Raw genomic sequence first — 21,439 nt, 5'->3', positions numbered from 1 at the left:
AAAGGAAGCCCCATACCAGTCACTCCCCAGCCTCCCAAGTCCCCACCCACAGTGGCAGCCGCTAACTTACTTCTGTTTCTCTGGATTTGCCCGTTCTGGAAATTTCACAAAAATGGAGTCGTATAATATATGGCTTTTTGTGTTTGACTTTTTTACTTAATAATGTTTCAAGGTTCGTCCATGTTATGTTATGAATTGGTACTTCATTCTTTTCTGTCGCTGAATGACATTCCCTTGTACGATTGGACCAGATCTTGTTACTTCATTCCTCAGTGGATGTATGGTGGAGTCGCTTTCGCTTTGGAGATGAATACTGCTGCTAGTATAAATGACGCTGCTCTAAACCTTGTGGACATGTGTTTTCGATTCTCTGGGGGATGTTCGGAAGGGTGTGTACACATATACACACACACTTAGGATTAGAATTTCTGGATCATATGACAACTCTATGCTTAACTCTTTGAAGAAGCGCCAAGCCGGTCTCCACCGCAGCTGCCCTAGTGTACTTTCCCACCAGCAACAGCTGAGGGTTCCAGTTTCTCTACATTCTCAGCAGTACCCGTCGATTTCCATTTTTCTGAGCATAGCTGGTCAGGTGACTGTGATGCGACACCTTGTCTTGGTTGCGATTAGCATTTCCTAGTGGCTCATGACGTGGAACGTCTTTTCATATACTGGCTGGCCATTTCTTCCTCTTTGGGGAGATTCGTCAAATCCTTTGCCAAGTTTTAAATTACGGTACTTACCTTCTGTTGTTGAGTCGTAAGACTTATTTATAAATTCTTTCTTTTTAATTGTTTTCCTTTCTGGAATGTAAGCTTTTTAAAGGTGGGCATTCTTGTTTGTTTTATTCGCTGCTGTATCCATGGCCGACAGGATCTCTGTGTTGAACAAGCGAGTGGTGGTCTTTGGCCGTCTGTTCATGCTTAAGAGTGAGGCACTAAGACACCAGCTGGAAGGGCTCTGTGCGTGCGCGGTAGTTTTCATCTGACTGCTCATGGGGGATTCTCCGAGATCAGCATCTGCCTTTCGGGGGATCTTTCATTTCCTGCAAAGAAGACACTCCCCCGCCCCTGCTCCTTATGGAAACACTGGGGTTTTGGGCTGGCCAGAGTGGAAGCACAGCAACATGTCCGTGGCTTTGGGTGTTTCGGAAGATGAGAAAAGGAAGGGGTTGTGGGGCGTGGGGTCCCACCTCTGGACGTGCAGACCGCCATTCAGTGAGCTGATGTCAGCCCCACAGTGCAAGTCCCCTGTGACAGGTGTTCTCTCTCTTGGCCTGATCACTTTCTCCGGAGAGTTATCCTCTGGTCTCCTCAGCGGTGGTGGGAACTTAGGTGTACATCGTCTCTGTCACTTCCCCTCCATTCAGGCCTGGTTTCCCAGATGAACGGAGCCCGGAAGTCGTGGGTCTCAGGGGCTCCAGGGAAGAACCCGCCCTCCTTTTTTTTGTCACCTACCTCTGCAGGCCCCTGACGTGCCCCGTGTTAAATCCCGCAAATGCCGGCCGCATTTTCTATTTTTGTTCTTTTTGTCCTTGAACGTTAATACCTTTTTATATTGGTGGACTGTGTATTTTGAGTAGGCTTGGGAGGGTGAGGAGATAAAAGCATATAGTTAGTGTGCCATGATTAACTGAAATCGGTGTGCTTGTTACTGTCTGTTTTAATTTTGTGTTTAGATGTTTGCTTGCGGTGTCCTGTCTCCCCAGCCCTGGAGTACAGGCATTCCATCTTGCGCTTATCTGTGCTCACAGAGCCTTGTGCGGATGAGCTGTTGGTTTGATTGGCTCATGATGAACAGTGACATGAGCATTTTTTCTGCTTATCATATCATTTCAGTGTCTAAACTGCTTTTTCAAAAACCAAATCAAAATTGAAATCACAGCCGATAGTAATGTCTCTCCTTTTTGAAATAAACCTTTTAAAATGTTGAAATTAAATTGCTCCCTTGCTAATCTGATTTTTAGGAATGAGAGAACAAAGCGCTCAGAGTACCTTTAAATGACTCACAATTACTCACGCAAATGCATGTGAACTTGGGTGTGCAATTAGGCAGCTCATCATGTTGCAGATGCAATTACACGCCCAAGTGCAGGGCCACTCCCTCGGCTCACCCAGCTGCCTCTCTTGTTCCGGGCCGGGCCGTGGTCGGTTCTTATTAAGCCCCAGCTGTCAGAATTTGAAGGTACGTGCTGGTGCTCGTGGTGCCTTTCAGCCAATAAGGGAGGAAAAGTTTGAAAGGAAATTCTCCTTTGGGTATATGTATGGTGCAGCTGGTCTTAGTTGGCAGAATCCCATTCGGCCACTAGAGATACAGACTATGTAGTGAGAAAAATTAATAATCGTAACAGTGGTCAGTGGTGTTGACAGTATAACATACTTCCATTATCTCTGATCTGCAATTCTGAAATCCAGAAAGCCCTGACATTTTTTTAGTAATTCATTGGTGGGAAAACCTGACTTGACTTGCTTCATTGAGACTCAAACCTGCCCCGTAATGATGAAGCTCTTTTCAGTCTTTATTTATCCCAAATCACTGGTGCGAATATGTGTAGGATTTTGCTGCGGAGATAGTAACATGTTTGAATGTGGACCGCTGGAGATTTTATATAATATATGGTGTGCATACTGTATTACCTTTATAAAAATGCATTAAAAAATCTGAATTTCAAGTTCTTTCTGGGCCCAGTAGTTTCTGATAAAGAGTTATGGCCCCATACTAAAAATAACAGATTTTTGGTTAGATGTGACTTAAAATTCTTCAGGAGCATGAAACTCCCTCCCTACCTCTTAGGGTCTGGTTTGCTACTGCGATGATCACTTTTGCTGCTCTTGATGCTGTTTTTATTATTGCTCGAGTTCCAGAAATAGATATTTATACCAACTTTAGAATGTCCGGAAACAGTTTTGCAACAGGATAATATATAATATACTTGGTTGCTAGATAATAAAATTATTATATATTCACAGTTTCCATCGTTGCTTATAAGTGTGGTTCTTATCTCTTCGGTGTTGTCATTATAACGTCAGTATACATTGAGTTTCAGGGATTAAAGGGGTATGATAATTCTTCTAACCAAGCATTATCTGTAGAATTAATAATGAGTAAAATATATATTAATTTTGCTAGCATTAAATTCTAAATATTTAGTATGGCAATTAAGTTTTACCGAATATAGAATGATAACCTCTTTGAATTTTTCAAGGCCTAATGCAGATGTCTTCTTACAGGCTGCTTTGGCTGCCCGGCACCATTTTAGAATCTCTCTGCTATGACACCAATCACATTGATATTGTAGTTCCTTGTTTTCCAAACTTGTTTTACATATTTTAGACATTTGGCACCAGCTTTTGATAAATGCTCGGTTAACTTTTTGAATGAATGAATGAAGCTGAGGAAGTTAGGAATCATCTAGTCCATTCCCAGAAGTATCGTTATATCTGAAGCTCTTTTCCTGTTGGGTTTCATTTTGCTACTTGTTTTTATAAAGTGGGACATAATAAGCCTGGAACTCAGTAAATACTTGATGACTGAAAATTGAATTAATCTCTGCCTCCTGACATTTGTTGGAGCTAGTTTTAGTCCCTGAACTTAACGGAATATACTTAAGTCATTTTCACATGCGATGATATGCTTGCTTATACTGTGATGGTTCTTTCTCCAGTGATCATTAAAAGATACCCTACTTCACACTACGCGGCAATGCATTCTGAAAATTTTATAAGTGAATATTTTTAAAAGTCAGAGTACTTGGATACTTTATATACTTCTGTGTGTGCTAATATCAGTTGAAGTTTCCCAGCTTATAAGCCCATTTTTCCTTCAGAGTTATTTACTGATAGAGTTCTACCAAATGGAGTAATTAAGAATTTTCTTCGTTGCTGAAGTTTTTTTAAGTGATTAAAAATTGAAGATAATAATTTCAGGGAAATACAGATCAAAACTAAAATGAGATAGTACCTCACACCTGTCAGAATGGCTAAAATTAACAACACAGAGGACAGCAGGTGTTGGCAGGGATGTGGAGAAAGGGGAGCGCTCTTACGTGCTGGTGGGAATGCAAGTTGGTGCAGCCACTCTGGAGAACAGTAGGGAGGTGCCTCAAAAAATTAAAAAATAGAGCTACCCTAGGACCCAGCAATCAAACTTACCCATAGGATGCAGAGATACTGATTTGGAGGGACTCGTGCACTCTGATGCTTATAGCAGCGTTGTCCACAATAGTCAGTTATGGAAAGAGCTCAAATGTCCACGGACTGGGGCACCTGGATGGCTCAATGGGTTAAGCCTCTGCCTCCGGCTCGGGTCATGATCTTAGGGTCCTGGGATCGAGCCCCACATGAGGCTCTCTGCTCAGCAGGGAGCCTGCTTCCCAGTCTCTCTCTGCCTGCTGCTCTGCCTACTTGTGATCTCTCTCCCTCTGTTAAGTAATTAAATAAAATCTTAAAAAAAAAAAAGTCCATGGACTGATGAATGGATAAAGAAGGTGTGGTGTACATATGTTTACATGGAATCTTATTACTTAGGCATCAAAAAGAATGAATCTTGTCATTTGGGACAGCATAGATGAGCTAGAGTGTATTATGGGAAGCAAAATGTCAGTCACAAAGACAATACCATAGGATTTCATATGTGGAATTTAAGAAACAAAACAGGTGAACATGGGGCAGGGGAACGAGAGAGGCAAACCAAGAAACAGACTCTCAACTATAGAGAACAAAGGATGGTTCCAGGCGGGGGAGGTGGACTAGACTGGTGTCGGGGTTAACGAGTGAGGGCCCTTGTGGTGAGCACAGGGGATGTCTGAAGTGTTGAATTGCCATATTGTGAACATGAAACTAATAGTACACTTTATGTTAAGTAACTGGAATTTAAATAAAAACTTGAAATAAAAAAGATCATTTTAAATTTAATCGCTGTTTTATGTAATTGGTTATTTTCTTATACTAATGGTAGGAAGATGATGAAATGATTTGGCTGTGTTCAGTAGCATTATAAGTAATGGAAGAAATGATGAGACTTGTACCAACTCAGTGGTTTGGTTCTTTGTCTCTAATAATAGGAATAATATACCGTTGTTGCTGGTTTATCTGTTAGAAACCATGCCTTCAGTAAATCTTGTCTTTCTCTCTGCCCCAACCCAGCTCCGGCTGCAGCACCGTGGCTTCCCATAGAGGGGTGGGGCGGCTCCTCTCTTCTGTGGACTCCGGAAGGATTTTAATATTCGTCCTCTCTTCTCCCCACTCTGTCATTTCTGTCCACTGCCGGCATACAGAGAACTTTGGGTCTTAAAATTAAGGCTGTATAAGTAACATCTTAAAGGCAGTTTATAACTGGAGAGGCAGGTGATCTCAGGCACACAGCATGTATTTTCATGTACTTTAAAATCGGTTCTTCTGCTCAGATAGCTTAGACAAGCAGATACTTGGCTGCAGCGGAGCCCTTCCCCGGGCACCGGGATAAAGATTCTTTCCCATCTGGGAGGACACGTACTTCCGTCCAGATTGGGTGGTGTGATGGTCATTAAAGTTGCCAAGGGGCCCACAGCGTCCCCTCGTAGCTGTTGGTTGAATTAGTTTCCAGTTCGCTGCTGTGCTGACCTGTAACTTCAGGAAATTCTTATAACTTAAAAGTAGAAGTTCATTAATAGATAATAGAAGTTTAAAATAGAACAATCTCCACTAATTTTCTGAAACAAACAAACAAACAAAAAAGCCTTTTAAGGTACATAAAAAAATGCAGCTAAAGGAACAATACTCACTTGTGGCTGAGGTATAGAATATACCAATATAATGACAGTACAGAAAACCTCAAAGCTTTTGATACAATAATAGTATTCCAGTGGTTAGAGAAAAGATGTTTTCTTCAAGTTGCAAAACCTGAAATTTAGGAGGTAAATTAACATATTTTTAAGGACTAATTCAAGGCTTAACATATTTTATGAGGACAACAAGGACTTTTTACACATTAATACTGTGGTCATTATAGAGCTGTGCGTGGGGTTATACCCTCCTTGTTGGTTAAACCCACCACTGCTTTTGCCACCTAATGGTAGACCTTTGAGGAAAGCTGGAATGTAGATAAACCTGCAGTTTAATGCCAGCTAAATCAGTAGTTTCAACTTTGTTATGGTTGTTCTGATGTTTCTTTTTTTTTTTTCCCCCCTCCGGAAGAGGAACTACGGAAATGTGATTAATAAAATCAACCCACTAGATTTCATTTTGTTTTTGATGGAAATATTTCCTCCTGTAAAATTTAATGGCCGTGAATGTGACTGTAGAGTTTATTTACCATAACCAGACCTGTCCCCTGAGAGGCGGTTTAAAACAATTCCATTAGAATCCAGTTAGCTAATCAAGGTAAATGTTGTGGAACATTCTAAAAAAGGACTTTTGTGAAAATCAGTTCAGATCTGGCCAGATATTTTGATATTCCTGCTCTTTACTCCCCAAGGAAAGTCAGTAAACACAGTATAATCTTATTACTGTCTTTCAGGCCAGTGGTTTATCACTGCTTGAAGGTTTTTTTTTTTTTTTTTTTCCCCAAGATTTTATTTATTTATTTGACAGAGAGACACAGAGAGAGGGAACACAAGCAGGGGGGAGCAGGTGAGGGAGAAGCAGGCTTACCATCGAGGAGGGAGCCCGATGTGGGCCTTGATCCCAGGACCCTGGGATCATGATGTGACTGAAGGCAGCCGCTTAGTGACTGAGCCACCCAGGCGTCCTGCTTGAAGGTTTTTAAAAGTGAAACTCCCTAGGCACCTGGGTGGCTCAATGGGTTAAGGCCTCTGCCTTCGGCTCAGGTCATGATCCTGGAGTCCTGGGATTGAGCCCCACATCAGGCTCTCTGCTCAGCGGGGAGCCTGCTCCCCCCTCCCCCGCCCCCCACCGCCTGCCTCTCTGCCTACTTGTGATCTCTGTCAAATAAATAAATAAAATCTTTTTTAAAAAAATAAAAGTGAAACTGCCTTATTATGAGGTCTTTTGATTGCAGTTGCCACCTTGCCTAGGAGGCAAAATGGTCTTTCACCAAAAAGCATTATATCTATTAGTTTTATGGAGAGTTATTTGAGTGTTTTTATCTGAATAAGAAAAATAAACAATTTAAAGAGTACTTTTGCCAAGCAGGATCCCTTAAGTCTTCGTACTGTGCGGCATGCAATGCCCGAAAGCAGGCGTACAGTCCGTGCCCCCACAGGTATTCGGGAAAGGTGTACTGAACACACACGGCCGGCAGGCAGTGTTCCGGGTCCTAGAGACGCAGCATTTAGAACAGCTAGGGTTCCTGCCCTCGCACGAGGACAGCATCTTGGATACTACATTCCAGAAAGGTGAGCACTGTGTGCTTCCATTCTGTCTAGAAGAGGAGAAGGTTGCTGCCCCAGGTCCTGCACCATGGGCTTTGCATTTTGCTTTATGACCGATGGGGAGCAGATATGTCATGGTTCCAAGTGCCCGAGCCGTCGCTCAGATGGGACCCTGTGATTTTCCCCGCCGGCTCAAGGGTTCACTCCATCCCTGAGACCCTGCGTATGTGCTTTTCGATGTCCCTGCCGTTGGTTCCTGGCCTCACCTGTCTTCCTCGTGGACTCGCTGCAGTCTCCGTCTCTTGCTGGAGCAACTGCGTGAGTGTGCGCCTGTGCCCCGCTACATTTCCTGTCCCCGTGAGATTTTAAACTCCTTCAGGGAGGTCATGGCCAGTGACTCCGGTTCCGTGCAGTGCTTTAGCTGTAGTAGCATTATTAGCATTCGTTGACATCAAGCTGCTTGCCTAAAATGGCTTAAAATCACAGCAGCTTCTTTAGAAAGCATTCTACATTGAATTTTGTTTAATGCCTTGCATTTCTTTAAGGTTAATCTTTCACAGTTAGAGCCAAACCACTTGGTGCATTAAAACCTTTACTTAAAAAAAAATCATAGGTGATGCACGTATGAAACTTCTTGCTAGGACTCCTTTTTGCTCATTAGCATGGTTTTGAGACCATGAGAGCCATAGCCTTTGCGGTCCGGGGGATCACCCTTGCTCATCAGGCTCAGTAATACTGCCCAGGTATGGCCACCTCTGACATTTACCTGTTTCTGATTGGAGATGGCATCAGGCGCTGTTTTTCATTGTCACAACACTCTTCCTCCCACCTTCCCTTTCCCAAAAAGTTTAAGCTCGATTTAAAAATTTCCATTATGATTTTTGTTTTTCTCCTGTTTCATTGATTACCATCACAATAGACGGGGAGGTAGTCATGGGACTTTCCATTTTGTCAGAGCCCAGGGTTGTTCCTTGTGAAAGCCTGCAGTTCACTGAGGCTTTCGGCCCCATGGCCTGCCCACCGAGCCACGCTGCTTCCTTTGGGATAAGCTTTGACCTCGGTGGGTGAGGCATTGTGCTGGGGAGAGATGTGTATCAACGGCAAAAAAGTCAAAAGCAGTCACGGTATTTTATGGAAGTAGTTGGATTACAGAATGAACTATTCCTGTTTCGTTAATTATAAATTCTCAGCTTTTATTTCTCACTAACTTGTGGGCCCTGGCAGACCTTTTAGGTCAAGTCTGAAGGATTCTTTACAGAATTTTAATTTGTAATGAATTAAATGAAGTGGACCACACAAGAACAAATATAATTATCAAGTAATTAGTTGAAAACCCCCCCAAGAAGAAGGTAATTCTCATTTTAGACTTTTGTTTGTCACAAATGGCAAACTTTAAAAAGTCTTTTATACCAAATAGGCTTTTGTAGATTTTAGTAATCTTTTGGATAAAAGAGGAGATAGATTAAATGGATGTTATTTTAAGTATCTGAATTATTTGTATTTTGATAGTCCTAATGTAAGAATATTCATTACTGTCTTTGCATCCCAGAGATTTTTCCTTTATAGGCCTAAATTTTCCCTACTCTATTTTCTTCCACAATAAACTTGTTGATTATGCGTATTAGAGTTATTTTTCAATACTTCTGATAGGAATAAGGATTTTTAAATTACAGTTAAGAAAATCTGGTGTAAAATAACTAACTCTTAGTTACGTGATGAGAATGTGCATGTGCTGACCTTTCGATTAACACTGATAGGTTCTGGGTCCTGCGCCCAGGTGGTGTTCGTTCCTGGATAACCTGACAGAAGAGTTAGAAGAGAATCCTGAAAGCACGGTGTACGACGATTACAAATTTGTCACCAAGAAAGACCTTGAAAATTTAGGTAAAAAAAATTATAAAATTTTTTAAAAAATTATTCATGGGGTGAGTTTTGAATGTTAGAGGAAGAGTCACATTTATGTGATTTTCCAAATCTTCTCTTTCTGCCAAATCAGATATTAAACTTGCTATATATATTGTCAAGTTTGTAATCTCTGCTTAGAGAAAAGGTCCAGATAAATTCAACCTGCTGAAGCTTTTCTGCGTCTTAAGTGAGGAATAATTTTCTTTAGCATACTAGCTATGTATAGAAAAACATGTCAAGAAGGCAGTAATTTTCTTTAAGTACTGTTTGCATATAAGGTTTTGCAAAAATCTCAGAGACTGCACATAAATGGTTTCCAGCTCCCTTTTAAGTTTGCTGGTAGAAGACCCCGTCTAAACCTGAGGAACCCAGCTGAACCCTCAGACGTGTAGAACCTTATAGTTAACTTTAGTTTAAGGTCACAGACCAAGAAATGCCTTTTACCAGCCCCCAACATCGTGGGGCTTATCATGTGCCAGGTAATACTCTGCCGGTTTACATACAGCTCTTAATCTTCCCCACTCCATGGAGTGGATATGGTTATGGTGCCATTTTATAGATAAGGAAACTGAGGCACTAGAAGGTGAGACCAGCTAGCCAGAGGCTTCAGTCCTGAACACGAGGGTTGGGGTTTACACCTAGAGCGCATGCACTCCGCCTCAGGCACACCACCCTGTGGGAAGCATGCAGTGTCTCAGGTGACCGGTGCTGCTTCGCGGGCTGGGGAGGGGAGATTTTGCTGATCTAGTTCTGTCATTGGAGAAACACTGCACAGGAAATGATGGAGAGTGAGAGTGGGCAGACCCTGATGACCCCTTCTGTGCAAGGAGGCAGCTTAGTTGTCTGTGGGACAGATATATATATGGCAGCAATTAAATGTTAAAAGAAAATAGAATCCTGTCCTAATTAAACTGAGAGGTTTTTAAACTTTATTTCGTAGCACAGTTAATCCAGGCAGAATTCATTTTCTACCACTTACCACCGAAACAGCTCTTTACAATTGAATGTTTAAAGGGGAAAGACTTGTAGTCAGCCTTTTAAAAATGAAGGCAGGATGAGTTGCAGTCAAGTGGGATCTTCCTACTGATACACCTTCCTGAAGATCTCCAGGGTAACTTTTACACTGTGCTGTGTCACACTCACCTCCATTCTTAAATCGGAGGGAAAAAGTCATTGCTAGTTTGCAAGGTTTTTAAGAATGCTGGGTTTAGTTCATTTGGAGTGCTTGTTTAGTCTCTTTTACTTTTTGGGTGAGGAAGGTGGTTATAATGCATGGTATTTCCCAAAATCTGTTTCGTGGAATGTTACTTGTGCTGGAACGCTGGATGGTACGCACCATGGCTAACAGCACGGGCATCAGAGGGAGACTGATGGGCGTGCCCCACATCTCCTTCGTGTCTGCCTGACAGGGCCAGGTCACCGGACCTCATTAAGCCTTGGTTCTCCCATCTATAAAATGAGAGTGATAATGGGAAAGAATATGCCCTTCCTACTTGATTGTGATAGTGTGCTTCGTATTTGGAAATTATGGGAGATAATGCTCCCCCCACCATTCCTACTTCGTGGTGTGAAGTTGGCAAGTCACTGTTGATGCCAGGATTATTTTTTAAATTGAACTGGTTCACGGAGTCCAAAAATCTGAGAACCACTAGTATACAGAATCCTTCTTTGCCAGTCTTTCGTAGTTCATAAAGACTTTTTCATCATTTTTATGCTTAGTATGATATATAAAATAAATAAGGTGATGCTGCTTAAAGTAGATTAAATTTCCTCCATAGTTTGTGAAGATTAACGGTTCTGGTCTGTATAGTTTTACTCCAAAGTGAAATCTTACCATAGTCCAAGGAAAAAATGGTTTAATTTTAATCAAGATTTCATAAGGACCCGCTCTCTTCTGATTAACTCCCTCCAGGGCTCACGCATCTCATTGGATCACCTTTCCTCCGGGCGTATATGCATGGATTTTTCATGGATATAAGACTCTATCACAAGGTAAATAGGAGAGTATACTTACTTTATGTGATTAACGAGCCATTTCATTGCTGTTTACTTGCATTTTGTAGAACATGCTTATGATTTGTAAGTGGTCTGCCTGTTCTTCGGCAGAATAGTCTTGATGTTGCTAAAGCATGCTATTAAATATGACTTTAATTTTTGAACTTTTTTCCTACTTTGAAAAGGTGAAATTGATGGTAAACCCATTTGCTTATGAAGAATACAGGAAAGATAAGATCCGACAGAAGATAGAAGAAACACGCGCACAGAGAGTCCAATTAAAGGTGGGTATTCTGTTCTCTTCATTGACGAGTTTACCAGAAAAATACAAGTTCATTTTGCGTGTTATTGCAGGGAAACGTGCCATCTGTTTCTTCATTTTCCCATTTTTAGTTTACATCTTTTCGTAATAGTGTTAATCTTCTTTATGGGTCATAAGGGTGGCTACTCTTTACAGTTTGAACACGATGGATTCTGTGGCCGTGATATTGTGGAAGATAACGCCAGAGAGACTGATGTTGTCAGCCCGTCTAAGAAAATGTGATGGAATTTTTAGACAGGTCTCTGTCAGTGTTTGGAGCATTGGGGCTTCGATAACCTGCATTTCTTTCTGGTATTTGGCACTCTCTAAGGCTCTCTGCTTGGGTCACAGTCATCGGACTCTGTCAGGGTCCGGATAGGAATCAGATCATCTGGTTCCAGTACTAGAATTTTTTTTTTTTTTTTTAAGATTATTTATTTATTTATTTATTTACTTGGCGGACAGAGGTCACAAGCAGGCAGAGTGGCAGGCAGAGAGAGAGGAGGAAGCAGCTCCCCACGGAGCAGAGAGCCCGATGTGGGGCTCGATCCCAGGACCCTGGGCTTATGACCCGAGCCAAAGGCAGAGGCTTTAACCCACTGAGCCACCCAGGCGCCCCCCAGTACTAGAATTTAATGTGAGCAGTTGTTAGCCAGGTGTTAGAGAACTGAGGCAAAACCGAGAAGGACGGCACTAGGGGAGGTGTGCTTGCAGGAAGCAGGTGGCGCCTTGGGGCTGGGCGGCGGGGCGGCCATGGCTGCTCCTGAAACCCGGCCTCCGAGGAGGCTGTGGCCAGTTAGAGCCAGTCCACCCCTGCGAGTGTCCGAAAACCACCCGCTGGAACCCCACAACCCACTGGAACCCCATCTGCGGCCGGGGTGAAGAACTGTTGACTTGCGCTGCCGGCCCCATGACAGGCCACTGGCAATAAGTAAATCCACACATACATAAATACGTATGTACACACACACAAACATACACACACATGAACATACGTCTACACACACACACAGACACACTCAGTACCAACGATTGCTTCCCTTTTTGCAGGTTGTTTGTAAAGTTTTCTAGGAGTGTTGAACGTGTGTGTGTTGGCAAGGGGGAGGCTAGGATGTGCAGTACTTTTGCCCCATCTCTGCATGACTTGTCAGAGTTGTAGCTTACAGTGGGACATAAAGCACTGAGTGGAAAAGGACAATAGAGAGTTCACAGCTTTTTCCTGAGAGTTGTCAGTCTCACATCTAGAACTCCGCTGAAGAAATGTGCTGTTTCAGGAGCCACGAATAGTGCATTTAGTACTCTCCATGGTGTTTCAGGGCTTCCGTGCACCCCAGCCAAAAGCTGCAGTAGCAGGCCTGCCGGCCTCCGGTTCTTCAGCGACAGGCCTGGCCCTCTGCGGCCCACCTCGGCCAAACACCGCTTCCCGCAGCTCACTTCTCCGTGCGCCAGGAAAGAGGCCGCGGGAGGGCAGGCGCTCCCACCTGATTAGATCACATGTGTCCACGTTATTTCCTCCTCTGGGGATAATGAAATTTTAAAAATAAGAATTGGAGGGGTGCCTGAGTGGCTCAGTCAGTCAAGTGTCTGACTCTTGATCTCAGCTTGGGTCTTGATCTTGGGGTCATGGGTTCAGGCCCCACATTGGGCCCCACACTGGGCATGGGGCCTACTTAAAAAATAAATAAATAAGAAGTGTCCTATTTGTGAAATTATACTCCTTACAGAACTATTAACTTTTACAGCTAGAATGTAGGTATTTAATACACCTTTTTTTTCCCTTCTCCTAGAAATTGCCCAAAGTTAACAAAGAGCTGGCACTTAAATTAATTGAGGAAGAGGAGGAAAAGCAAAGATGTACCTGGAAAAAGAAAGTTAAGGTAAGATTTTGTAAGGCATTGATAAATTGTTTCTGTATTTTCTTAGTGGTTGCTTATAATATGTATTCTCTTTCTTCTTGAAGCTTTTTCTCCCCTGCTTATGGGATAGTATGTGCTCAATATGGGAAATTTGGAAAATAGAAAAGAACAATAAAGAGTGTCACTTATGTAATTCTACCTAGAGAAAGGCCTCATTAGTATGTTGGTGAATTTTCTTTCTCTCTTATTTCTCTTAAAATTATAAGCTATAATAGTGAGATAATACTGTATATATAAAATGTTTATCCTGGTTGTATAAAATAATGTAAGTGGTTTCCCATTTCATTAACAGTTCTTCATAAATACTTTTGAGAGCTCGGTATACTCTCTGAAGGATGTATCATTTATTTAATCCTTATATTGTTAAATATTTAAATTTATTGTTTTTCCTCATTCTGACTAGATCTGTTTGTAATTCCAGAAGTAATTAATTTTTTAGACTTGGTGTTTTCAGGAGCATGCCCGCGTGTGTGACTGCACCTTCCTTTACTGATGTAAAAACGGATGGAGGTCGGTCATGAAATAAGTGAGGGTTAGTGGTTCATGTTGCAGATACGATCAGGACAGGGGGACAGTTTTCTGATTTTCCCATATATGTGAGGACTTCTCATCATCCGCTTAGACGAGCAGGAAGGCGGGTCAGTCAGGCTTGGCTCTTGGCTAGAATGAGTTATAAAGACCCAATCTCTTGGGAGCCCGCTGGCACCCGACTCTGCATGAAGGGCCTGACCTTGGAACTTGGGGCCAGCGGTGTCCCCCTCGCAGGAGATTTTCATTTGCCTGTTTACTCTTTCTCTGTGCTCCCGCTCGTTTCTAACCAGGTAAGCCACTGGGAGATAAGCCGGCTCTTTTTGTGTTTGTTTTTGTTCTACTTGTTTCCCTAGCGCCCGCGGACTTCAGCCGAAGGAGCTTCTCACTGGCTTCTCGCTCAGTGACCCCGGGCTTTACTGGGGCACAGTTTTTTCTTCTGTCACATACAAAGATAGGACCGGAGAAGGGTGTTCTTGGAGTGCTGTGATTTCTAAGTGGAGTACACACTTACGGCTCATCTTCTGCCTCCTTGCCCTGGCTGCATCTTTCCATTCTGGTCTAGTAGGGTTTTTTTAATATATTATTTAAAATTTGATTTTTGGAAGCTTCTCTTAAGTAAATCCATAGATGACTTTTTTGTTTCCATTTTCCTTGTGGGAATAATTGACCGACATTGAAATAATTATTTAGACCTGCTGTATACATTTCTGTCCACGTGCTGTGGACCCTCCTAATTAATTCACATCAGGGCATTAAGTGTGTGCTCGGATCTCCAAGCACTTGCAGTGGAAGAGCTTCCTGCGGTGTTGACTCTGTCCTCCGGGTGTTCACCTTGATTTTCTTGTTAGCCCAGCCTGAGGGTGATCGGGAAGGTAACTTTTCGACTTGAGAATGCCATTTTACAGGCTAAATGGAAATGATCTTTGGATTCTGTGCCCTAAAGCGTCAGGAGGAAGAGTGTGGGCCTGGTGTGGGGTGCAGATGTAGTCCTATCTGTGTTTTATGCTAATGAGTCCATAACAATAAAGATACATATCTTAATATTACAGAGAGTAAAACACTTAAATTATAACTTTGATATGCGTGCAGTATGGTGTATTCAGTTTAGGAGCCTTTTAAAAAGGCCCTGATGATTTTGAAGATGTGGGGAAAGTATCCTGTCCTCGCCTCCCACCGCCTCTCTTTTGCAGACTTTCACTGGGGTTAGGGACAGTCAGAGAAGGTTTCTAACACAGATGGTCCTCCATGTGCACAAGCTGCAGGCTAATAAAGACAACTGTGTGAGCTGAAAACACACACTTTATGTGTTTTTACGCACAAAGGGGAAACATCATGATTGTGCGTTTGAAAATTTTTGTCGGAACGTTGATCGGGTCACCCTGTCAAGAATCCTCCATCTGGCCACGTCCTGCTTCTTCGGTATAGACACTGGGTTGGATCAGATCCGTTTAAACATGCCAAATACTCTTTTTAATGTTTTTTTTAGCACCAATTAAAGATTGTTTTTGGCTTTTATTATAGTTTTAAGCACATGGTTTTCAAGACTAAGTGTTTCTCCAGGGTTGGTTAGGAACTAACCTGACTGTCCCTCTGTCCTTCTCTCCCCGCTTGCACCTGTCCTGAGACAAACACTTCGGCCCTTTTAGCAGATTATTTTCGTGTAAAGTTCTAAGTCTCTTAATATTGCCCCAAGTGCTCCTTCTTGGCTTTTAAATGGCAGGCCAGTTATCTTTCATCTTTCAGTGACCTTCCCTCCCGATAGGGTTTGCTGCAGCTTGTTCAGCGCTCAGCGCTTACCTCGTCGGGGTCGTGCACGCTCTCGTCCCAGTGCAGGCAGAGTCAGGTGGCTGTCCGGAATCACGTCACCCGTCCAGCCTCCGTCTTCCGTGATTGAGTGGTTGGCCTTTTGTTTGTTTTCTATACGTTGATCACTGGTTAGCCCTCAGTCCTTTGTTTGCTGTCAGACTCTCATCTCAAGGTGTTTCTATGAATATTGGTTGTTACATTACTTTTTCTTTTCCTGACGGAGTCTCTTCTGCTGTGTCGGCCTCTCTGTTCTGGACTAGCCATCTCCCGAGTGCTGGTTCACGGTCAGCGTCCTGGGGTGCACTCCACCTCCGCCCTGTGTGGGAGGCAGAACCAGAAGGACCTTTAGTTTTCCGAAGGAGTGGATTTCCAGCCCAGACAAGCAGGCCGTCAGTGTAAGGGTCAAGTGAAGAGATTTTCAAACATGTAGGTTCTCAGCAACAGCCAGACATTACATTTATGTGCGTGTTTTCCTCAGGAAGTTCCTTAAGATTCTCTCCTCCCAAGTAAGAGAGTAAGACAAGGAGTAGGAGTCCAGAGAAGCCCCCGCGGATGGCTCAGAGCAGGGGTGGGGCTCATCTTCCCTCCATTAATCCAGCCCACAGTGCCGGCTGCCATGGGGGCCTGTTCAGTCCAAAAACTTGGGCTCTTCAGTGCTGGGGGATTCTCTTGGGGAAAAAAATTTTTTTAAGTAGTTTAAGTAGATTTTCAAATCTCAGGTCATTTGTTTATATTTAAGAGTGAAGGACCTAAAACAGCTTAATGGAAACTCTGAGCTGGGGAGACAGGACTCACCACTCAGTATGTGGTGACACAGCCAAACTGTTTACTTGGGGACACTTCAGATTGCAGCACCTTTTTGGCCTTTCTCTCGGCCAGTCAGATTCTCCTGCTTGGAGGTTGATGGCCGGGCTCCCAGCATCCTGAGAACTTTTGTCCTAAGGGCGTGAGGTGTGGGACCGGGGCAGCCTTGCAGCCCCTTTGTACCAAATGCTTCTCTTGCCCTCAGGGTGCTGCTACCCCAGCGGGCACCTCTTTCCCTCCAGGGAAGAAGCCTCTCCTGGGACAGGGAGGGATCGAGGCCTGCCTTTCGTCTTCCCAGAATCACTGCTCCTGGTTCTTTCTTGTCCTCCTTACCCTTAAGGGTCGTGTCTTTTTAAAGCTCATTTTCTATTGCTTTACTGGGGTTTTAGCAGAGAATTAGAAGGAGATGCCTGTGTTTAGAACATCATCTTTACCCAGAAGTCTGCACCACAGACATCATAGCATTAAATTTCATAGACAGCATTGAAGGACTTGACTTGTTTCAAATGTTAAGGATTCCTCGTATGTTACGATGTTGAGACAAAATATTCATAGGAAGCGTCCTACTCAAATCTACAGCTAATAATTCTTTGAAGTAGCGCTCTGGTAGGAACAGTACTTTGAGATGTTTTTCAAATTTGAATGGCAGGTGTTTAGCCCATGTGCGTGTGTATTTCCAGGATAGATAGCTAGCCAGACGCTTACACACCACTGTAGTGCATCGCGAACTACATCTGAGACTACTCCTTTAAGTCAGCTGTGAAAACAAACAATTAGACTAGGAAGAATCTCCAAGGGAAGTATTTTTATAGCTAGGTCAGAAGAGTTATTATTTTATAGTTGTTCATCCAAAACATACTTGTCTTTAGGCAGTACAATTTATTTGTTTAAAATTAAGAAAAAAGGGGCATCTGGGTGGCTCAGTGGGTTAAGCCCCTGTCTTTGGCTCAGGTCATGATCCTCAGGGTTCTGGGATTGAGTCCTGCATCGGGCTCTCTGCCCGGGGAGCCTGCTTCTCCCTCTCTCTCTGCCGCCTCTCTGCCTATTTGTGATCTCTCTCTCTTTCAAATAAATAAAGAAAATCTTTTAAAAAAATTAAAATTAAGAAAAAAACTTAAGAATACCAGCAGCATATTTTTTGTAACATGTTTCTCTATTACTGAATGTGATTATTTAATGAGTAAAGTAAGAATTCATGCAGTTTAGCCTCCTTCTCTTCCTAGAGACCTGGCATGTTCCTCCCAGGCATCTAACGGTGTTCATCAGAATCCAGATGACATTCTCCCTAAACATTTAAATTCTTTAGAGCAGTTGTAGGTTCACAGCAAAACTTAGGGGAGGTCGTAGATCTCTCCTGTGTGCCCCACTGTGCCCACCCATGCACAGCCTGTCCCCCGACCACATCCCCCACCAGAGGGGACATTGGTCAACTTGGTGAATCATCGCCCAAAGTCCATAGCTTACATTAGACTTGATGTACGTTCTGTAGATTTGGACAAATGTGTAATGACACGTATCCACCATGAGAATGTCATACAGAGTATTTTCACGGCCCGAAAACCCGCCTGAGCCCTGCCTGTTACTCCTTCTTTCACCCTGGCCCCTGGCAACGACGGGTCCTTGTGCTTTGTTCACAGTGTTACCCTTTCCAGAATGCTGTAGCGTTGGGATCATACACACGAAGTCTTTTCATATTGGTTCCCCTCACTTGGTATCCTGCAGTTAAGGTTCCTCCATGTCTTTCCATGACTTGTTAGCTCGTTTCTCTCTAGCACGGAGTGCTCTGGCGTTGTCTGAACGTGCCGCGGTTTCTCCGTGCCCTTGCTGGGGGTCACCTTGGTTTTTGGGAACTTCTTGTCCTTTGTCCCACCCTCTGCCTCTTTTCCTGGCGCTCTTCAGTGCCCGGGCCTAACTGCTCGTTAGCACCAGCCCTCAGTCCCTGACGCCGGACTCCACGCGCTGCTTCTCAGTCCCAGCTTCTCCGGCCAGCTCCTGTGTAGCCCGCACCTGTCAGTCCGAACGTGGAAGTGTGTCTCACGGTCACGCTTTCTTCAAACCGTGTTTGTTCCCGGCCTAAGTCAGGCCCTGCCTCTTCTCTCGGTCTTCCTCGTGCCTGATTGCTCCCTCGGCGGTCCCTCAGCTCCCGTCTGCCGAGGACTCGCACAGCGGAGTTCTCTCCTTGTCATCCGAGAGCCCCGGAGCACACCTCGAGCTGTCACCTGTCCCCTCCTCATCCTCCTCTTCCCTAGGATTGCCCCCTCACCTGTAGAATAAAGGGCCTGGTGTTACGATGTTGATTTCCTTTACACTCTGGCCAGATCAAAAAATGCATTTTCAGATTCTGTCATTCTTGTGTCATCAGACTGTTCACCACCTCTCGATGGGCTGGAAATGCCTTCAGCTTGGTCTGTTGGAACCCAGTCACCTGTCCTCCCAGGTGCCACATCCCGGTGAGCCCTTCTGACGTGTCTCTGGTTGGAGGTACATTTTACCTCTGCTCTTAGGGCACTTTCAGCTTCGCTCAGCATCCTTCATCTGGTACCTTAGAGCCTCCAGTCTTTTGTTTGTTTCTGCTTTTTTCTTTCTCGTTAGATTCTGAGCTAGCACCTTGGGATCAGGAACTAGATCGTCTCTCTGTTTCTCCCTTGAACCTAAATCTGTCTTGGAAATGATATTTAATCAGGGAAGGCTTGTTCAGTGTATCTTCAATATATATTTAGTATGTCATAGAATTCCAGGTTAAGGGTTTATCAGATTTGAGGTACATACCTCTAATACACAGCCCCAGTTCCTTAATGTCTTACGACTCACCAAAATTTTGTGTAGCTGTATTCCAAAGACCACGCTCAGAAATCCACTGCTTACAAGCAAGCATGAACAGCTTAGCTTTTCCAGTGCGCGTTCAAGCGGTTTAATTTACAAACCCTGTGAAATAGGTTGATTTACCTGATTTCCAAGTCTGCAGCAGATAAGAAACCGTAGGAGAGCCCTGAGTGTAGAAGATTGTCATGTGTCTATGTGAGCAGCTAAGTTTATGATGCTGTCTAGAAAACTTTATGTTCAAGAATGGTACAGTTAGAAAGGAACTTAATGTTGGCCCCAACCTATTCAAATGGGTCTCATTATCAGTTTTATTGTGTCAGAAAGTTTACACTGTATCCTTTGTGAACAATAAATGGCCTACGGAAAAAAATTGATGAGGCCTTCCTGTAAGAGATGGAAGCTTCCCTTATGTTTCCAGAGAACTCACTTAGAGTCAGGAAGCTTCCACCAGCAGCTCCCACCCACCACGTTAATTCTTGCCTTATTATTGTTCTGTATTTCCTTTCCCAGTTTTGGCATATGAACTTGGAAAACTCACTGATTTTGTTTCTACATGTGTAATAGCTATGCTTAAAAAGCCATGTTTCAAAAATACATATTTCCTTAAGAAGTGTTTTTTCATGAGAAATGTTAATTGAAGAAAATTCTTTCCAATGTAGTAAGCGTAAATTTAAGTCAAAAATGTTCTTTCTTTGCTCATTATGTGTAATAGTCAAGTAATACGTATTGTCTGTGAAATAGATTAATAGAATCTATTTGCAGGTAGGAGACAAAACCCAAGGGTAGTTTGAAAGTTCTGGAAACTAGTTCTAAAGAAGTTTCCTAATAATTTAATGTGCCTTGTACAGCTTATTAATTTAGAATTGGCTGAAATGTTTTTAGGACATCTTTCTGGTCAGATTTTATTCATACTAACTTTAAATTTCTACATTCTTTTTGTCATAGAGCCTTCCTAATATTCTCACTGATGATCGGTTTAAAGTTATGTTTGAGAACCCTGACTTCCAAGTGGATGAAGAGAGTGAAGAATTTAGGCTTTTGAACCCACTTGTTTCGAAAATAAGTGAAAAACGGAAGAAGAAACTAAGACTCTTAGAGCAACAAGAACTTCGTGAACAAGTAACGTACTCCTTATCATGTTATATCTGCTGCTGTTTCTTTAACATAAAGTTTTTTGTGTAAGTCAGAAGAGCCTTCCGGACACTTGGGGTGTAAGTGGTTTGCACTTCAGCTTGGAAGTAGATCTTCCTTAATCAAAGGGACCCCCCGCCCCGACGCGTGCAGTGTCACGTACCCCGCGGATGACGGCGAGTTGGAAGAGAATAACAGGTCGCTGTTCGGTGGGGGAACGGAGCTACTGCTTACTATTTTTATTTTCAGGAAGAGGAGGAAGAACCGGAAGGAAAACCAAGTGATGCAGAGAGTTCTGAGAGTTCAGATGATGAGAAGGACTGGGTCGAAGAGGTCAGGAAGCAGCGCCGGCTGCTGCAGCAGGAGGAGAAGGTGAAGCGGCAGGAGCGGCTCCGGGAGGACCAGCAGACGGTCCTCAAGCCCCAGTTTTACGAGATCAAAGCAGGCGAGGAATTCAGGAGTTTCAAAGATTCTGCCACCAAGCAGAAGCTGCTCAAGTGAGTAACCCTGCTCTCAGGGCCTCGCCGGGCTGCGGGGGCCTCGCTCTTCCTCGCGGCCACGTGGCCCTGAGGAGGACATTTTGGTCTTTGGAGTTAAAGCACCGCAGGCTTCAGGGGAAGTACACTGGTCTCTGTGGTGAGGACTGTTAATAACCCTCCGAGCTGGTTTCCATAAAGTCAGGCCCGGGGCCCGGCCCTGGGAGTATCGGCCAGTTACGGAAGAACAGGTGTGTGCCGCGCCGGCCGGTTACGGGAGAACAGGTGTGTGCCGCGCCGGCCGGTTACGGGAAAACAGGTGTGTGCCGCGCCGGCCGGTTACGGGAGGACAGGTCTGTGCCGCGCCGGCCGGTTACGGGAGAACAGGTGTGTGCCGCGCCGGCCGGTTACGGGAGAACAGGTGTGTGCCGCGCCGGCC

General features: G+C 43.8%; 1 protein-coding gene across 1 annotated transcript in view; it reads left to right on the top strand.

The window, feature by feature from the left end:
* The window catches only part of NOL10 (nucleolar protein 10), an 84,607-nt gene that overhangs the window by 50,800 nt on the left and 12,368 nt on the right, over positions 1-21,439 (top strand). The window contains exons 14-19 of the mRNA XM_059405151.1: positions 9,070-9,196; positions 11,130-11,209; positions 11,398-11,496; positions 13,301-13,390; positions 20,339-20,512; positions 20,774-21,021. Of these exons, the coding sequence (XP_059261134.1) occupies positions 9,070-9,196; positions 11,130-11,209; positions 11,398-11,496; positions 13,301-13,390; positions 20,339-20,512; positions 20,774-21,021 (818 nt within the window). The remainder of the gene's footprint in view (positions 1-9,069; positions 9,197-11,129; positions 11,210-11,397; positions 11,497-13,300; positions 13,391-20,338; positions 20,513-20,773; positions 21,022-21,439) is intronic.

The sequence above is a fragment of the Mustela nigripes genome, chromosome 7, assembly GCF_022355385.1.
Source record: "Mustela nigripes isolate SB6536 chromosome 7, MUSNIG.SB6536, whole genome shotgun sequence".
In the NCBI taxonomy this organism is placed as follows: Eukaryota; Metazoa; Chordata; class Mammalia; order Carnivora; family Mustelidae; genus Mustela; species Mustela nigripes.
This window is presented reverse-complemented; position numbering and strand designations above follow the sequence as displayed.